The sequence below is a fragment of the Bombina bombina genome, chromosome 7, assembly GCF_027579735.1.
Source record: "Bombina bombina isolate aBomBom1 chromosome 7, aBomBom1.pri, whole genome shotgun sequence".
NCBI classification, from domain to species: domain Eukaryota; kingdom Metazoa; phylum Chordata; class Amphibia; order Anura; family Bombinatoridae; genus Bombina; species Bombina bombina.
Genome location: NC_069505.1, coordinates 489,274,791 through 489,294,223, shown reverse-complemented (window position 1 = coordinate 489,294,223; position 19,433 = coordinate 489,274,791). Strand labels below are relative to the sequence as shown.

The following is a 19,433-nucleotide window of genomic DNA, read 5'->3' as shown; positions in this document are numbered from 1 at the left end:
AAAAGAGAGGGGGGAGAGAGCTCAAAAGAGAGGGGGAGTGAGCGCAAAAGAGAGGGGGGAGAGAGAGCAAAAGAGGGGGAGAGAGAGAAAAAGAGAGGGGGAGAGAGAGCAAGGGGTGGGACCGCTGTACTGCAAAAAATGGCCCGTGTGAATGGACTTTAGGACTAGTATATAATATTTAACTATATGTGGTAAAAAATGTAGATATGTAGTAATAACTATAATTGTATAAAGTATAAAATGATTATTAATTTGTCCAAAAAATATAAACTAATTTAACTTGACAATCAAGTCAAATTTTTAAACAGATGAAATTAAATTATGTAACTTCTCCATATTAATTGTGCAGCGCATGTATTTGTGTTACATATGACTGCACCAATTACGCCTATACTAACCAAGTCTTATAAATAAAAAATATTTTACTGATTGGCTGCAAAAATGGTGACGTCAGCGACCGGGCCTTGTTGCCCAGTAACGAAAAGAAGCTGATAGGCCACGGCCAATCCTCGATCTTGCATGGAGGAACAGGATTTAGAAAACTCGCAGGGAGCCAGGCTGGAGCCTGAACGAGACGCCGAGGAGTCAGGGCCTAGCACCGGAGCTCTCCATAGCGAGGAAACTAGTGTTGGTAGCGCAGCTGAGGCAGGCCGAGAGAATGCAGAGGAGGAGGTCTGGTGCCGTCTGCGCGGCGAGGTGGCCCGGCTGCTACAGGAAGTGGGGTGTGTGCGTGAGGCAAAAGCGCATAAACCCACTAAATAATCAGGGAAATATATTATATCATTGTCACTATAAGTACAGGTTGTCACAGTAAATATGTGCACAGTAATAAAGTCAGACGTTTTAGTGCTTTAGTATTTTTTTTTATATATTTACAAAAACCTATCAGGAGTGACAATAAATATGTGCAAGAAGAAGTGATAGCGCTGACTTTGTGACACATGGGGGTCCCAGTGCGCCCCCTCCAAAGAAAAAAGACAGAAATAAAGGTGTTGATATAATTAAAGGGATACTGAGCCAACATTTTTTCTTTTATGAGTCAGAAATAGCAGCAATGTTAAAGGGACATAATACTCATATGCTAAATCACATGAAACTGATGCAGTATAACTGTAAAAAACTGACAGGAAAATATCACCTGAGCATCTCTATGTAAAAAAGGAAGATATTTTACCTCACAATTTCCTCAGCTCAGCAAACTAAGTTCTGTGTAAAAAGTTATACTTCAGTTACTGCTCAGCTGCAGGTAAAAAAATAAATAAAAAATGAACAGCAGCCAATCAGCATCAACAGTGCTGGGGTCATGAACTTTTTTACTGTGATCTCATGAGATTTCACATAGGCTGCGTTCGGGCAGTGCTTAGGAGCTAGTGGAGGCGCTTCACTCCCAGCGATGACCTGACGCTAGGTGACGACACAAGAAAGGGAGCTTTGAAAAAAACGTTCGCATGCGCAAAGGGATCTGCTGCACAAATAATGGACGGTGCATGCGAACGTTTTTACTAAGCTCCCTTGTAGCTGCCTGCCGAGAATGATTTCCCCAGTCTCTTCGCAAACATCGTAACTCTGACCCACCTCCATTCAGCTGCTCTCAGCTCAGCCCCTGTAGCTTATCCTGCACTGAATAGAGGTGGGTCAGAGTTGCGATGTTTGCCAAGAGACTGGGGAAATCATTCTCGGCTCTGGGGATCAAAATCGGCAATTCCCGGAACCCGCCCACACATCTCTAACCCGCCCACACAACTATCGCCAGCCCACCCTGTGAGGGAAATACACAGTGCTTGAATGTCAGGTCTTTGTGGCTTTATACATATAATAGGATTTTTTGTGTGCTCTAGATAATGTAGCCCATTTCTTTTCACTTCATACGCCACTCTAGAGCACACGAAAAATCATATTATATGCATAAAAACATGTCAGCCTCCACAGCAACACGTGTGTGGAGGCTGCCATGTTTCCAAGCGTCTGAGCTTGCTCTGAAAAGTCCCAGCTTTTCCAGCACACTGGAAGCGCTGGGACTTACGTCACCAGAGCGCTCAAAAAACGCTAGGCATCTCACTTGCAAGTGTGAGAAAAACGCTCCAAGCGAGTTCCAGTTCGCTTGGAGCGCTGCCCGAACGCAGCCTTAAAGTGAAAGTAAATCCTAGCGTTTTACAAACGCTAGGATTTACTATTGAAACAAATAAAGGGCACTTTCATTCATGAAGTATAAGATGCTTCATTTAGAAAGCTCCTTTATTTGATTCAATCGATCGCCATTCTTAGCTGCTACGGCAGCCCACGGCCAAATTTTTTTTGGGCTAAGAGGTGACGTTTTCACCTCTTAGCCAATAGCCGTGCGATAAATCCGGCTTGGCGCCCATGGGAGCTGGATTTACCACACTGCTATCTTAGCCACATTTTTTTTAGCCGTGCTGTAGGAGCTAAGAGCGGCGATCGTTTGAATCAAATAAAGGAGCTTTCTACATGAAGTATCTTATACTTCATGAATGAAAGTGCCCTTTATTTGTTTCAATAGTAAATCCTAGCGTTTGTAAAACACTAGGATTTACTTTCACTTTAACTCACATGAGATTTCATAGTAAATTTCCTTACACTGAATAGGGAAATAAGATGAGAGTGCACGTAAGCTTGCTCCTTCCGCTGTCCCGGGACAGACATACTGATTTGCTGCTTAGAAGTCCTTTACAATGGGATGTGGCTACTGAGGAACTTTTGAGGTAAAACAATTTTCTTTTTTACATAGAGATGTTCAGGTGATATTTTCTACTCAGCTTTTTACAGCTATGCTGCGTCACTTTCAAGTGTTTTAACATTTGGGTATCATGACCCTTTAAGCAACTTTCTAATTTACTCCTATTATCAATTTTCTTTTTTTCTCTTGGTATCTTTATTTGAAAAAGAAAGAATAATAATTTATAATAGGAATAAATTAGAAAGTTGCTTAAAGGGACAGTCTAGTCAAAATTAAACTTTCATGATTCAGATAGTTCATGCAATTTTAAGCAACTTTCTAATTTACTCCTATTATCAATTTCTTTGTTCTCTTGCTGTCTTTATTTGAAAAAGCAGGAATGTTAGCATAGGAGCCGGCTCATCTTTTGGTTCAGTACCTGGGTAGCGCTTTCTGATTGGTGGCTAAATGTAGCCACCAATCAGCAAGCACTTCCTAGGTGCGTAACCAAAAATGGGTCGGCTCCTAAGCTTAAATTCAAATAAAGATAGCAAGAGAACGAAGAAAAATTGATAATAGGAGTAAATTAGAAAGTTGTTTAAAATTGCCTGCTCTATCTGAATCATGAAAGTGTAATTTTGACTAGACTATCCCTTTAAAACTACATGCTGTATCTGAATCATGAAAAAAAAAATTGGCTTCAGTATCCCTTTTAAAGTTCATAAATAATCAGCTAAAGTTTTACATAATCTGATTTTTAATTCATGGTGGGACTTTGCTGACAAGTAGGGTCCCATTAATCCAGGGCTCAACAAACCCAGGAGCCTGGAGCCACTGGCTCCTATAATTTTACCCCTGGCTACTAACTTTTTGGGTTATTCTCCATATATCGATATACAAATCCAACTGTCTGGCTCCTAAAAATATGCCTGGCGGCTCCAAAATATTCTTACTGGCTCCTAATTTTTAAACAGATTGGTCAAGCACTGCTAATCAATGAAATTAATACAGTGATGGAAGCGCTTCTCTAATAAGTGCCATAGTGCAAAAAAATGGGGTAATTTTGAAAATCAGTTTATTACATAATATACACAATAAACTCAATCCACACAAAAAGGTAATACTGTATAAAAAGCGTGCACGCTAAAAGTAGATATCGCTAAAAAAACAGTGATTGAGACTTTTAGCGTGCACACTATTAATACAGTATTACCTTTTAATGTGGATTGAATTTATTGTGTATATTATGTAATATATTCATTGATTGTTGAAACGTAATTTGTTTTTTGCACTATAGCACATTTTAGAGGAGCAATTCCTTCACTATATTTATTTTATAGATACCTTGGCTATAGAGGAGGTCATTATTCCTCTATCAATAGAGGTAGGATTTAGTCGTTTTTATAGGGCCCATAGCGCAGGTGATCTCATATTTTACTATTAAAGGGACAGTAAAGTAAAAAAAAATCTTTCATGATTCAGATAGGCCATGCAATTTTAAACAACTTTCCAATTTACTTTTATTACCAATTTTGCTTTGTTCTCCTGGTATTCTTAGTTGAAAGCTAAATCTAGGAGGTTCATGTGCTAATTTCTTAGACCTTGAAGACTGCCCCTAATTTGAAAGCATGTTGACAGTTTTTCACCACTAGAGGGCGTTAGTTCATGTGTTTCATATAGATAACATTGAGCTCAGGCACGTGAAGCTCCTAGGAGCCAGCACTGATTGGCTAAAAATGCAAGTCTGTCAAAAGAACTGAAATAAAGGGGCAGTTTGCAGAGGTTTAGATACAAGATAATCACAGAGGTAAAAAGTGTATTACTATAACAGTGTTGGTTGTGCAAAACTGGGGAATGGGTAATAAAGGGATTATCTATCTTTTTAAACAATAACAATTCTGGTATTTACTGTCCCTTTAATCAAGCAGCTGATTCTTAACCTCTCCGCCTCCTCAGAATTAAAGGGATACTAAACCCCTTTCACGATTCAGATAGAGCAACAGTTTTAAGCAACTTTCTAATTTATTCCTATTATCAATTTTTCTTCGTTCTCTCGCTATCTTTATTTAAAAAGCAGGAATGTAAAGCATTTTTTTAGTTCAGGACCTGGACAGCGCTTGATTATTGGTGTACAAATGTAGCCACCAATCAGCAAGCGCTACCCAGGTGCTGAACCAAAAATGGTCTGGCTCCTAAGCTTACTTTCAAATAAAGATACCAAGAGAACAAAGAAAAATTGATAATAGGAGTAAATTAGAAAGTTGATTAAAATTGCTGCTCTGAATCATGAAAGTTTAATTTTGATTAGACCATTCTTTTTAAAAGAACATGAAACCTAACTTTTTCTTTCATAATTCACCTAAATCATACTATTTTCACCCCTTCACGCCATTTGGACGTTCCATACCGTCCTAACAGAGCTGGGCTTTAACGCCGTTAGCACGGCATAGAACATCCTTCCATATAAGGCGTTCTGCAGCTTCCCCCTTTGACCTAGGCAAGGATTGGCCTGGGGGGGGGCGTGCCTTGCATCTTAGACTGTACCTCATGATCCAATCCCAGCTTTGAAATCACTTGATCGCATCGATGATCGTGTGATTTTATTTTTACTAATAGTGTTTACATCGCAACATCTCTCCATGTGAACACGATTATACCGGCACAAAGGGGTTAAATTTATTTCGATTATCTTTGTTGAAGAAGCAGCAATGCACTACTGGGAGGTAGCTGCACAAATTTAGTAAACCAAAGACGAGGCATATATGTGCAGCCACCAATCAGCAGCTAGTTCCCTTTAGTGCATTGATGCTTCAGATGCTACGTAGGTATGCTTTTTAATTTTAGCGCTGCAGAATCTGTTAACGCTTCATAAATAACCGATAATAATAATAATAAAGGTTACCAAGAAACAAGCAAATTAGATAAATAGAAGTATATTGGAAAGTTGTTTAAAATTCTATGCTGTATCTGAATCCTGAATGTTTAATTTTGAATTTACTGTCTCTTTATAGTGTCTAGGTTTTATGTATAAACTTTACTAGACAACCTGCTGAACTACAGGACTGGTCAGTTAAATACTGGACACCTGGAAACCCTAGTGATGCATTATTTGAGTTCTATCTTCCAGATCACACTAATGATCTCAATTATCAAATAGCGAGTGAGTTGGGAATTTATCCATCCACTTTGGGGCTAGTGAGGCAACATCCATAGCCTGTATTTAAAGGGACATTTAACACTTTGAGATTGTAATATAAAATGATAAATCATATATATATATCATACAAACTCTGCAATATACTTTCATTATTTATTCCCCTTTTCATGTAATTCCATTCTGAAATTGTGAGCTTTTCAGTTCCTGTTAGAAATGGAATACTGTTATATCCCACACAGCCATAGAGGCCTATTTATCAAAGGTCTGTCGGATCTGATCCGACAGTGCGGATCAGGTCCGACAGACCTCGCTGAATGCGGAGAACAATACCCTCTCCATATTCAGCATTGCACCAGCAGCTCTTGTGACGCCCCCTGCAGACTCGCGGCCAATCGACCGCCGGCAGTGGGGTGTCAATCCGATCGTACTCGATCGGGTCGAATTGTGGCGATCTCTGTCCGCCTCATCAGAGCAGGCGGACAGGTTATGGAGCAGCGGTCTTTGGACCGCTGCTCCATAACTTGCGTTTCTGGCGAGTCTGAAGACTCGCCAGAAACACGGGCCCTCAAGTTCCATTCGGAGCTTGATAAATGGGCCTCATTGGCTGCACACTCTAGTGACCTATTTATAACTGTCCCTAATTGGCCACAGCAGAGAAGGTAACCTAAGTTACAACATGGCAGCTCCCATTGTTTTATAAACACTAAAACTTTACACTTATTTTATCAATATTTAAACAGCTAATGAAACTTTATAAAATACATCTAGATGTTATTCTCAGACTAATCAGTTGAATGCATCATCCTATCTAGCATTTATTTAGTGTTTAATGTCCCTTTTTAAAGGCGGTTTAAACCTAAAACATTTCTTTAATGATTCACATAGAGTGCACACCTTTTAAAGAAAGTTTATATATTTTTTTTTAATTTTATTGATGTTCTCTGTTGAAAAGCAGGTAGGTAGGCATGCTCAGGAGCGTGCATTTGTTAGGGGCATTCTATGGCAGCAGTTTTGTAAAAATGCTTTTAACAGTGTCATACATTGCTTCCATCTAGTGCTTAACAAAGCATTCTTACAAAACAGCTGACATATAGTTCCCCAGACACGTGCACGCTACCTACAGTACCTAGGTATTTAACAAAGAATGCCACGAGAACAACGTAAATTTATTACCAGAGGTAAATTAAAGTAGTATGCTCTGTCTGAATCATGAACGAAGAAATTTGGGTTTCATGTCCCTTTAATAATAAAAAGGTTCAGATACAGTGGTTTAAATTCAAATGAAACCATTTTTACATGTAATAGTTTTTTTCTTTAAACCGTAAACTGTTAAAGGGCCATTTTATGGTTGTTATTTTTTTTTCTCTCCTTTAATGGGTTTCAATAATTAATTTTACCTGCTGGAGTGTATTAAATTGTTTACAGGTAGCTTATTTACTTTGATTTTAATATATATCATATATTTGCTTTTACCAGTTTTATCCCCACCTATAATTAAAATTTCAATAGAAAAGCTTCGTAAATAAGAATGTTTAGAAAACAACAACACACTGTCAGTGGTTGGGGGGGTTGGGCAGAGAGATACTAAAATGTTAATTTTCATTGTTCTCACTCAAGTTGTCCTGGCTGTGTATGTTGGGGTGAGATAAGAAAGATTTTGTGTAAAAATAAATAAATAGACAAGCTAATGAAGTCTACGCTCACTGCAAGCTAAGCCCATTTTCTTGGGTTGTGGTTTCAAATAACATACACAGCAATTTCATATATGAACAGATATAGTAGCAGTTTGCCATATATTTTATACTCTGTAGCTGGTATAACAAGCCATAGAAACACATTAAGATGGGAGAAATTACAGTACACTGTCCCGTTAATGTAGTTAGCATATTTATTTATACACCAATTGGAGCTCACTTAATTCTGGGTTATTACTAATTTTCAGATACACAGGACCCCTATTAAACGAAGACAACTTGGCACGTTCCACCTCCTCTGGAGCCAGCTGCCAGCAGTTTACGTCTCTCTGTGCGTGGCTGGTGTCTGAACTTAAAGCGGTAGCATCATTGGAAGAGAACATAAGTCCTACAGAAGGTGAGGCACTTAAATTCTTCTGTCTAAATTACTTTGTTCGTTTGGTATTCTTTGTTAAAACGTGTACATACCTTCAGCAGTAGCAGTGCATTACTGGGAGCTAGCTGGTTAGTGTTGGTTATGCACATATGCCTTTTGTCATCGGTTCATCAGATGTATTCAGCTACAGTAGGTCCTAGTAGTGCATTGTTGGTCTAAAGCTGACTTTATGTGTTTAACCTCTTTGCAGTACTGCAATAATAAAATGCATAATTGAAAGATACATTTCAAAATATCTCTACATTTCCCTTTCCCCTGTACCAGGTGACAGCCAAATCTTAGACTCCTATATGTGAACTCTTGCACATGCTCAGTTGAAGCTTGCACCTCATAAAGTGCGCATCTACACAGGCTGTGCATCCTATACTATAAAAGGCCAAGTGTGTTTGTCCGAAGCTGTCATGCGCAGTAGAGACAGCACGAGGACAAACACACCTGGCCTTCCCATGCTGTTTCTGTTTGTGACGGTGGGGCGAAAGTGGGTGTGGCCGAGCGAGAGCATGGGCGTGACCGGGCGGGTGTGTGGGCGTGATTGGGGCGTGACCGGACGCGGTCGGCGCAAGAGAGAGGGGAGAGAAATAAAAAGAGAGGGGGAGAGACAAAAAGAGATAGGAAAAAGCTAAAGAGAGGGGGAAGAGCAGAAGAGAGGGGGGAGAGAGCAAAAGAGAGGGGAAAGAGCAAAAGAGAGGGGGAGAGAGCGAGCAAAAGAGAGGGGAGAGAGACAGAGCAAAAGAGAGGGGGGAGAGACGGAGCAAAAGAGGGGGGAGAGATGGAGCAAAAGAGAGGGATGGAGAGAGAGCAAAAAAAAGGGTAGAGAGACAGAGCAAAAGAGAGGGGGGAGAGAGCGCAAAGAGAGGGGGGAGAGAGCGCAAAGAGAGGGGGGAGAGAGCGCAAAGAGAGGGGGGAGAGAGCGGAAAGAGAGGGGGGAGAGAGCGCAAAGAGAGGGGGGAGAGAGCTCAAAGAGAGGGGGGAGAGAGGGGGGAGAGAGCGCAAAAGAGAGGGGGGAGAGAGAGAGCGCAAAAGAGAGGGGGGAGAGAGAGAGCGCAAAAGAGAGGGGGGAGAGAGAGAGCGCAAAAGAGAGGGGGGAAAGAGAGCAAAAGAGGGGAGAGACAGAGCAAAAGAGAGGGGGGAGAGACAGAGCAAAAGAGAGGGGGGAGAGACAGAGCAAAAGAGAGGGGGGAGAGAGCGCAAAGAGAGGGGGGAGAGAGCGCAAAAGAGAGGGGAGAGAGAGAGCGCAAAAGAGAGGGGAGAGAGAAAGCGCAAAAGAGAGGGGGAAAGAAGGCAAAAGAGGGGAGAGAGAGCAAAAGAGAGGGGGGAGAGAGAGAGCAAAAGAGAGGGGGGAGAGAGAGAGCAAAAGAGAGGGGGGAGAGAGAGAGCAAAAGAGAGGGGGGAGAGAGAGTGCAAAAGAGGTGGAGCAAGAGAGAGTGCAAAAGAGAGGGGGGAGAGAGAGCAAAAGAGAGGGGGGAGAGAGAAAGCAAAAGAGAGGGGGGAGAGAGAGAGCAAAAGAGAGGGGGGAGAGAGAGAGCAAAAGAGAGGGGGGAGAGAGAGAGCAAAAGAGAGGGGGGAGAGAGAGCAAAAGAGAGGGGGGAGAGAGAGAGCAAAAGAGAGGGGGGGGAGAGAGAGCAAAAGAGAGGGGGGAGAGAGAGCAAAAGAGAGGGGGGGAGAGAGAGCAAAAGAGAGGGGGGGAGAGAGAGCAAAAGAGAGGGGGGAAAGAGAGCAAAAGAGAGGGGGGAAAGAGAGCAAAAGAGGGGGGAAAGAGAGCAAAAGAGGGGGGAAAGAGAGCAAAAGAGGGGGGGAAAGAGAGCAAAAGAGGGGGGAGAGCGAGAGAGCAAAAGAGGGGGGAGAGAGAGAGAGCAAAAGAGAGGGGGGAGAGAGAGAGCAAAAGAGAGGGGGGAGAGAGAGCGCAAAACAGAGGTGGAGCAAGAGAGAGTGCAAAAGAGAGGGGGGAGAGAGCGAGCAAAAGAGAGCAAAAGAGAGGGGGGAGAGAGAGAGCAAAAGAGAGGGGGAGAGAGAGCGCAAAACAGGTGGAGCAAGAGAGAGTGCAAAAGAGAGGGGGGAGAGAGCGAGCAAAAGAGAGGGGGGAGAGAGCGAGCAAAAGAGAGGGGGGAGAGAGCGCAAAAGAGAGGGGGGGGGAGAGAGAGAGCGCAAAAGAGAGGGGGGAAAGAAGGCAAAAGAGGGGGGGAAAGAAGGCAAAAGAGGGGAGGGAGAGAGAGAGCAAAAGAGAGGGGGGAGAGAGAGAGCAAAAGAGAGGGGGGAGAGAGAGCGCAAAAGAGAGGTGGAGCAAGAGAGAGTGCAAAAGACAGGGGGAGAGAGAGAGCAAAAGAGAGGGGGGAGAGAGAGAGCAAAAGAGAGGGGGGAGAGAGAGAGCAAAAGAGAGGGGGGAGAGAGAGAGCAAAAGAGAGGGGGGAGAGAGAGAGCAAAAGAGAGGGGGGGGAGAGAGAGCAAAAGAGAGGGGGGGAGAGAGAGCAAAAGAGAGGCGGGAGAGAGAGAGCAAAAGAGAGGGGGGAGAGAGAGAGCAAAAGAGAGGGGGGAGAGAGAGAGCAAAAGAGAGGGGGGAGAGAGAGCCAAAGAGAGGGGGGGAGAGAGAGCAAAAGAGAGGTGGAGAGAGAGCGAGCAAAAGAGAGGGGAGAGAGAGAGCGCAAAAGAGAGGGGGGAGAGAGAGAGCGCAAAAGAGAGGGGGGGAAAGAGAGAGCAAAAGAGAGCGGGGAAAGAGAGAGCAAAAGAGAGCGGGGAAAGAGAGAGCAAAAGAGAGGGGGGAGAGAGAGCAAAAGAGAGGGGGGGGAGAGAGCGCAAAAGAGAGGGGGGGAGAGAGAGCGCAAAAGAGAGTGGGGGAGAGAGCGCAAAAGAGAGGGGGGAAGAGAGAGAGCAAAAGAGAGGGGAAGAGAGAGAGCAAAAGAGAGGGGGGGGAGAGAGAGCAAAAGAGAGGGGGGGAGAGAGAGCAAAAGAGAGTGGGGGAGAGAGAGCGCAAAAGAGAGTGGGGGAGAGAGAGCGCAAAAGAGAGTGGGGGAGAGAGAGCGCAAAAGAGAGTGGGGGAGAGAGAGCGCAAAAGAGAGTGGGGGAGAGAGAGCGCAAAAGAGAGTGGGGGAGAGAGAGCGCAAAAGAGAGTGGGGGAGAGAGAGAGCAAAAGAGAGGGGGGGGAGAGAGAGAGCAAAAGAGAGGTGGAGAGAGAGAGAGAGAGCAAAAGAGAGGTGGAGAGAGAGCAAGGGGTGGGACCGCTGTACTGCAAAAAATGGCCCGTGTAAATGGGCTTTAGGACTAGTAGTATGATAATGGAGGTGAAATTGGAATGTTTTTTTTTTTTTTTTTAAATTTCTTTCTGAATCATGGAAATTTAATTTTGACTTTAGTGTTCCCTTAAAATGACATCCGGTCAAAATTTAAATGAAAGTGAAACCTAGGTAGGCTCATATGCTAATTTTTAAGCCCTTGAAGGCCACCTCTTATCTGAATGCATTTGACAGTTTTTTTACAGTTAGAGGGCATTAGTTCATGTGTGCCATATAGATAATATTGTGCTCTCGTCCATGGAGTTATTTATGAGTCAGCACTGATTGGCTAAACTGCAAGTCTGTCACAAGAACTAAGATAAGGGGGCAGTCTGCAGAGGCTTAGATATAAGGTACACAAGAAAAACGAAGGTAGCCAGGAGGTGTAAAATAAAAAATACACTTTATTAGATATCAATTATAAAACATGGAGAGGGATGTCCCCATATGCTACAACGAACTGATGTGTTTCGGCATAGCACCGTACTCATAGTCCATAAAACTTAACTCCCATACTAAGCTTTAAAAACCACTCCCTAGTCTCTGATTGGATACAGGTTTTTCCAAACACTTAAAGAGACAGAGATGGGCGGCAAGGGGATACATTTTAAATAAACAGTTTGTGGAACAATATTAATCGAATGCAATGCAACAGAGTTATCCTATGTCATTTATCATTTATAACAACTTAATAAATAAACACGGTTTAATCCTAAAGATTTATCTCAACTTAATATAATATTATGTCATATCGCATTGAACTATGCCTTTTGCGCAACCCAACAAGAATTCATCTTGCACATACAAAAACTAACAATCAAATAATCAAAATTTCCATTTTCAAGTACAATATTGTCAAACAAGTCAAAAGCCTTAAATATTGCTTATACATACTAAGGGAAATGGGAAATGACGATAAGCCATGTATGAAATATACCAATGATCAAAAACTATATATATTGCCTATTTTGATTATTTTGAGTATGATATCAAACATTTTTGAAGATATTCTTAGATGTTTTTGAATATTTTTGGGATTATTTTTAAATGAATTTATTTTTGAGGGTTTTTTTGTTGTTGATACATTGGCACTCTGTGTCTGTGTCAGTATAGACCGTGAAAAAACATCCATTTGGATGATAAGGGCAAAAAAGCTTCCCTTTATTCAGTCGCCCCCACATAACCAGAGTGTCAATGTACCAATACAAGGGCTAAATAGGGATACTAACTCCAGTACTTAATAAAATCGTATACAGAGTTCAGAACAAAAGGTATCTTGGTCTGAAGCCTGAATATTCAGTACATCTCTTGTCTGGAGAGCAGCTGATGGAGCAGGTTTTTCAGATGGGCCAGCACACGAGGGAAGGGGAAGGTACGGGAACCCAGCAATCACAGCTAGGGAGATACCAAACAAGACAAACGTGAGCCCCCTTGAAATACAAGGTCATGATTAGAAATCTCTCAAAACGTACTCTTACTAAAGATGAAGAAAAGGTACTCAGCCTCGGATTGGGTTTTGTACCCACTGTGGAATTCAATTTGTTTAAAACAATGCTTGAGTTGAATAAATTTGTTTGGAGCGTAAGCTTACGCAAGCATTCTTCCAAAGTTGTTGAGAGTAATCGTGTGGTAACATCTAATGAGTGTCAAAATAGTAACCCCTCAGATACCTTAATGTTTCAGGAATCATGTGATATATTGAATCTGGAGGAGATGGAAAGAGATGGCACTGTGGAAGATAGCCAAGTACTAACATCTAAAAGTAAGAGCTATAAAAACAAATACAATTTCTATCCTCTTCAGAGCAGAGGGAGAATAATTGAAACCTTCTACAGAAGAGTTGAGTCTGATCTGAGGGATTTATAATATACTAAAAGATCTGTAAGAGAGAATTTTAAAGCTAATGAACAAAAAGCACTTAAAGGGTTAAGTGAGAATGTGGATCTGGTGATCAAGCAGGCCGATAAGGGGGATCTGTAGTTGTCATGGATCTTGCCCATTATATTTGTCAGGGTTTTTTCCCTGTTTTGTTTGCCATGTGCTGCTGGCACCGTTTTACTCACCTCTCTTGCTGACTCTGGTGCATACTGTGTGATGCTGCTCATTTACTGCACTTCCTTTTATGGCCAGACTGGTTTACATCATCCATGTGAGACAGGATGCAGTCTCAGAATTGTGATGTCATCACTTATTATTTAAAGGGCCTCTGTTCAGTATGCTTTGCCCTTGCGTTGTCTCAGATCTGTTTGTGAGAGCTCCTGTGTATAACCTGGCTGTCTGACATCCCTCCTGGTTCCTGATCCCTGGCTTGTTCCTGACTCTGCTGTTCTCCTTGTTCCTGATCCCGGCTCGTCTGACTACTCGCTTTGGCTCCTGACTCGGCTTGTCTGACTACCAGCTCTGGTTTTGATTCCTGGCTTGTTATTTGACTTGTGGACATTTTATTATTTTTTTGCTATTAATAAAGGTGGGATTATTTTTGCACTTCTTGTCTCAGTCTAATTCCTGGCACCCTGACAATATTCAAGAGGCGTTGAGACTATTGGGGGATACAGACAACTATGAGATGCTGAGACAGGATCCCACTAAATCTTTTCAAAGACAACTTATGCACCTTTTAGATGAGGCGTTGGACCAGGGATTGATTGATACTAACACTTTCCGCTATTTAAATGGGGAATACCCAGTTACAAGTCCACTAATAATGTTCAGGGTAGGCCCATTGTTAGTGGCATAGGGTCTATGCTTGAACATCTCTGAGTGGCTTGATGATATCTTGCAACCCTTGGTTAAATCGCTTTTCAAGCTACATCTGGGATTCTAAGCATGTTCTTAAAATAGTTGATCAGGTTCAATGGACTATGAGATTGAGATGGATCACTGTTGATGTTGTTGCTCCGTATTCTTCGATACCGCATGAGATGGGTATTAAGGCAATAATGTTTTTCTTAGAAACAGAGACAACATGCAGTGAGTCCTTTCGAACATTTATATTGGATGTCACTCTCTTCCCCCTTACCAACAATTTTTTGGCCTCATCATTTCAGTCATTTGCAACAGGTTAAACTTTTGCAGTGGATTCTTGCTTAAATTGCAGGTCCACCTATTCGATTTATCTATTGTGGTGTGCCTCGTGTAACCTACAGTACGTAGAACTCACGACTAGAGAAGTCCGCACACGTATCCGTGAACACTTGTCAATAACTTATATTGGCAAGTGTAGTACACCATTGGTTAATCACTTTGTGACCAGACACAGTAAGAGCTTTGACACTCTGATGTGGATGGTCATTGACAAAATCAAAGAACCCAAGAGAGGGGGTGACAAATTTCAGCTGCTCTCCAGACAAGAGATGTACTGGATATTCAGGCTTCAGACCAAGATACCTTTTTGGTCTGAACTCTGAATACGATTTTATTAACTACTAAGTTAGTATCCCTATTTGAGTGTCAATTTACCAATACAAGTGACTCACTATTGAGAAAGCTACGGCGAAACGCGTCTAGTGACGCATCTCCAAGGATCAGAGGTATTTAACACTGTACATGGCACTTAATCGAAATCAATTCCAGGTCTGTAACATTTTATTTGAAGTTTTTAAATAAAAGCTATGTTTTACAATAGAACTGGATGTATGAAGTGTTTTTCTATGAAGAACCTGTAATAGCAAATTATGCTTAAAAATTGATAAAAAGTTGACACAAAGTGTTGAAAATTCATGACATTTGTGATACATTACCTAGCACAGGTTTCTTCAGTCAACCGTACTATTATATATATATTATATGCACACATTCGCCCATATTTTGAACAGTTTTGTGACACACACAGTGTCTGTAACAATCTGGCACCTGCCTTCATATGGATCTGCTGCACCGTTCATGCTCCGTTACCATATGCAGACAGATACCTGCCGCTCAGGAACAGCAGCTATCGGTTGTCAAGTGACTGCTGGAGCTTGCTGAAGCTGCAACATAGATCTACTTTATGCAGTACAATGGGCTTTGTACCATATGCCATAGATCTGCTTCATATTGGGTTAAGGGGTTAAAGCTTCTTATTCTAAATATGGTCTATTTGGGTATAATCATCATATCTTGGCCCTCCCTGGTAATGCTTACCAGTGAGAAGCCCGCTCCCAAAGGGGTGTGGACAGAAAAGACCACTCCCCTGGTTACCTATAAAGTTAATCTGGACCCATTCCCCTTATCCTCTTAGTTCTGTCCAGCCTTCAAGGTGGACAGGACTAAGAGACCCTCTTTGATCCTGGGCAGTGGGTGGCTGCTAGAACTTACCTAGGGCCGATTGTTGTTTCCCCTGCAGCGAATGGATCCTGGGTCGTGAGAGTGGCTGTATAGGTCTTCCTTAGAGAGACCTTTGATGGGAGCCGCCATGTTCCGTTACGTCACTGGAAATGACGTCACAGGGGTTTTGTCTGAGGATCCTCTGAAGCGCGTGCACTCTTCAAATTGATTTTGGCATGGGCCTGGCAGTATCAGTTGCCTTCCTTGGTTTTCAAGTTTTTCCAGAAGCGTTGCTGGATGATCCAGGTTGCCTACCTTCTCACCTTGAGTTCCTAGGCTATATGCCAGTTGTGCTGTTGTATCAGAGCACTTTTTATATAAATTTGGGCTTCTTCATTCTTGAATAGTATTGCCTTACTTTTAAAAACTTCCCAATATGCAGCAAGAGGCTAATATTGATCCAGACACTGCCCAAGGAAATACAGCTATTTAGAAAAAAACATACCTTTTTTAAGGCCATATTACGAGTTTTGCGTTATTAGCTGTGCGGTGCTACCTTGCATTTTTTTCTCACCGCTCACTTTCCTACAGCGCTGGTATTACGGGTTTTTACAAACCCGGCGTTAACAGGCAAGAAGTGAGCGTTGAGCAAAATTGTGCTCCATACCAGTGCTGCTTAAGTCAGCGGTGAGCTGGTCGTACGTGCTCGTGCATGATTTCCCCATAGACATCAATCGGGAGAGCCTGCTGAGAAAAAGTCTAACACCTGCAAAAAAGCAGCGTAAAACTTAGTAATGCAGCCCCATTGATTCCTATGGGGAAACGCATTTTATGTTTACACCTAACACCCTAACATGAACCCCAAGTCTAAACACCTCTAATCTTACACTTATTAACCCCTAATCTGCCGCCCCCAACATCTGCATTATATTTTTTAACACCTAATCTGCCGCTCCGGGCATCGCCGCCACCTACATTATACTTATTAACCCCTAATCTGCTGCCCCCATCATCGCCGCCACCACCTACATTATATTTATTAACCCCTAATCTGCCGCCCCAATGTCGCCGCAACCTACCTACACTTATTAACCCCTAATCTGCTGCCCCCAACGTCGCCACCACTATATTAAATGTATTAACCCCTAAATCTAAGTCTAACCCTAACACCCCCTAACTTAAATATAATTTAAATCTAAATAAAATTACTATCATTAACTAAATTATTCCTATTTAAAACTACATTTTTACCTGTAAAATAAACCCTAAGCTAGCTACAATATAACTAATAGTTACATTGTAGTTATTTTAAGGTTTATTTTTATTTTACAGGCTAGTTTGTATTTATTTTAACTAGGTAGAATAGTTAGTAAATAGTTATTAACTATTTAATAACTACCTAGCTAAAATAAATACAAAAGTACCTGTAAAATAAAACCGAAGTTAAGTTACACTAACTCCTAACCTTACACTATAATTAAATTAATTCCCTACATTAAATACAATTACATAAATTAAATTTAGCTAAATCACAACCCCCCCCACTAAATTACAGAAAATAAAAAACAAATTACAGATCTTTAAACTAATTACACCTAATCTAAGAGCCCTATCAAAATAAAAAAGCCCACCCAAAATAAAAAAAACCCTAGCCTAAACTAAACTACCAATAGCCCTTAAAAGGGCCTTTTGAGGGGCATTGCCCCAAAGAAATCAGCTCTTTTACCTGTAAAAAAAAATACACACAACCCCCCCCCCCCCCAACAGTAAAACCCACCACCCATCAGCCAATCGGAATTAAGGTTGAAAAAATCCTATTGGCTGATGCTCGCATTCTATTGGCTGATTGGAACAGCCAATAGAATGTGAGCTCAATCCTATTGGCTGATTGGATCAGCCAATAGGATTGAAGTTCAATCCTATTGGCTGATAGGATTTTTTCTACCTTAATTCCGATTGGGTGATAGAATTCTATTAGCCAATCGGAATCTAAGGGACGCCATCTTGGATGACGTCACTTAAAGAGATATTCATTACGAAGAAGCCGTTGTTTGAAGAGGATGCTCCGTGCCGGATGTCTTGAAGATGGAGCCGCTCCGCGTCGGAAGGATGAAGATAGAAGATGCCGTCTTGATGAAGACTTCTGCCCGTCTGGAGGACCACTTCTGGCTTCGTTGAGGACATCTTGCCGCTTGGATGAAGACTTCTCCCGGTGAATCTTTGGGGGTTAGTGTTAGGATTTTTTAAGGGTGTATTGGGTGGGTTTATTTTTTAGGTTAGGGCTTTGGGCAGCAATAGAGCTAAATGCCCTTTTAAGGGCAATGCCCATCCAAATACCCTTTTCAGGGCAATGGGAAGCTTAGTTTTTTTTTAGTTAGGCTTTTATTTGGGGGGTTGGATGTGTGGGTTTTACTGTTGGGGGGGTTGTGTGTATTTTTTTTTACAGGTTAAAGAGCTGATTTCTTTGGGGCAATGCCCCGCAAAAGGCCCTTTTAAGGGCTATTGGTAGTTAGGTTTAGGCTAGGGTTTTTTTTTATTTTGGGGGGGCTTTTTTATTTTGATAGGGCTTTTAGATTAGGTGTAATTAGTTTAAAGATCTGTAATTTGTTTTTTATTTTCTTTAATTTAGTGTTTTTTTGTGATTTAGCTAATTTAATTTATTTAATTGTATTTAATTTAGATAAGTTATTTAATTGTAGTGTAGTGTTAGGTGTTATTGTAACATAGGTTAGGTTTTATTTTACTGGTAAATTTGTATTTATTTTAGCTAGGTAGTTATTAAATAGTTAATAACTATTTAGTAACTATTCTACCTAGTTAAAATAAATACAAACTTGCCTGTGAAATAAAAATATAACCTAAGCTAGCTACAATGTAACTATTAGTTATATTGTAGCTAGCTTAGGTTTTATTTTATAGGCAAGTATTTAGTTTTAAATAGGAATAATCTAGTTAATGATAGTAATTTTATTTAGATTTATTTAAATTATATTTAAGTTAGGGGGTGTTAGGGCTAGACTTACGTTTCAAGCGACGTTGGGGATGGCAGATTAGGGGTTAATAAATGTAGGTAGGTGGAGGCAATGTTGGGGGCAGCAGATTAGGGGTTAATAAATAATAATGTAGGTTGCGGCGATGTCCGGAGCGGAAGATTAGGGGTTAATAATATTTAACTAGTGTTTGCGAGGCGGGAGTGTGGCGGTTTAGGGGTTAATATGTTTATTCTAGTGGCGGCGATGTCCAGAGCGGCAGATTAGGGGTTAAAAATTTTATTTTTGTGTTTGCGATGCTGGAGGGCCTCGGTTTAGGGGTTAATAGGTAGTTTATTGGTGTTAGTGTACTTTTTAGCACTTTAGTTATGAGTTTTATGCTACAGCGTTGTAGTGTAAAACTCATAACTACTGACTTTAAAAGGCATTGGGAATCTTGACGGGGTAGGGTGTACCGCTCACTTTTTGGCCTTCCAGGACAAACTCGTAATACCGGCGCTATGGAAGTCCCATAGAAAAAAGGGTTTACGAACTTTACGGTTTGCGGTAAGGCCAAACAAGTGTGCGGGACACCTATACCTGCAAGACTCGTAATAGCAGCGGGCGTAAAAAAGCAGCGTTAGGACCTGTTAACGCTGCTTTTTTACCCTAACGCTCAACTCGTAATCTAGCCGTTAGTTTTGCAAATGTAATTTTTTCTTATGAGGCTTTTATTTTTTAGCCCTGAGCCTGAGCCCAAGCCTGTCTGTGCATTATGTGATAAACCCTGTTGGCAGAACAAGAAATTATGTAAAGATTGCCTTTTTCAACTTTTTGGTGGAAGTGCTAATGCAGTCACATTTTCTGGTGAACATGGTTCTGAGGGTGTTCAATTATCTGCCACTGATTCTGAGGGCAAGGCCTCTTTAGTTCATTCAAATGATCCTGCTGCTTCTGCTGATTTTGATACTGATACAGTAGAGTTCAAGAAG

General features: G+C 41.5%; 1 protein-coding gene across 1 annotated transcript in view; it reads left to right on the top strand.

Moving 5' to 3' along the window:
• The first annotated feature begins 470 nt into the window (after window positions 1-470).
• The window catches only part of FAM98C (family with sequence similarity 98 member C), a 52,084-nt gene continuing 33,121 nt past the window's right edge, over window positions 471-19,433 (top strand). Inside the window, exons 1-2 of the mRNA XM_053721623.1 lie at window positions 471-722; window positions 7,774-7,922. Coding sequence (XP_053577598.1) covers window positions 520-722; window positions 7,774-7,922 — 352 coding nt within the window. The 5' untranslated portion in view covers window positions 471-519. The remainder of the gene's footprint in view (window positions 723-7,773; window positions 7,923-19,433) is intronic.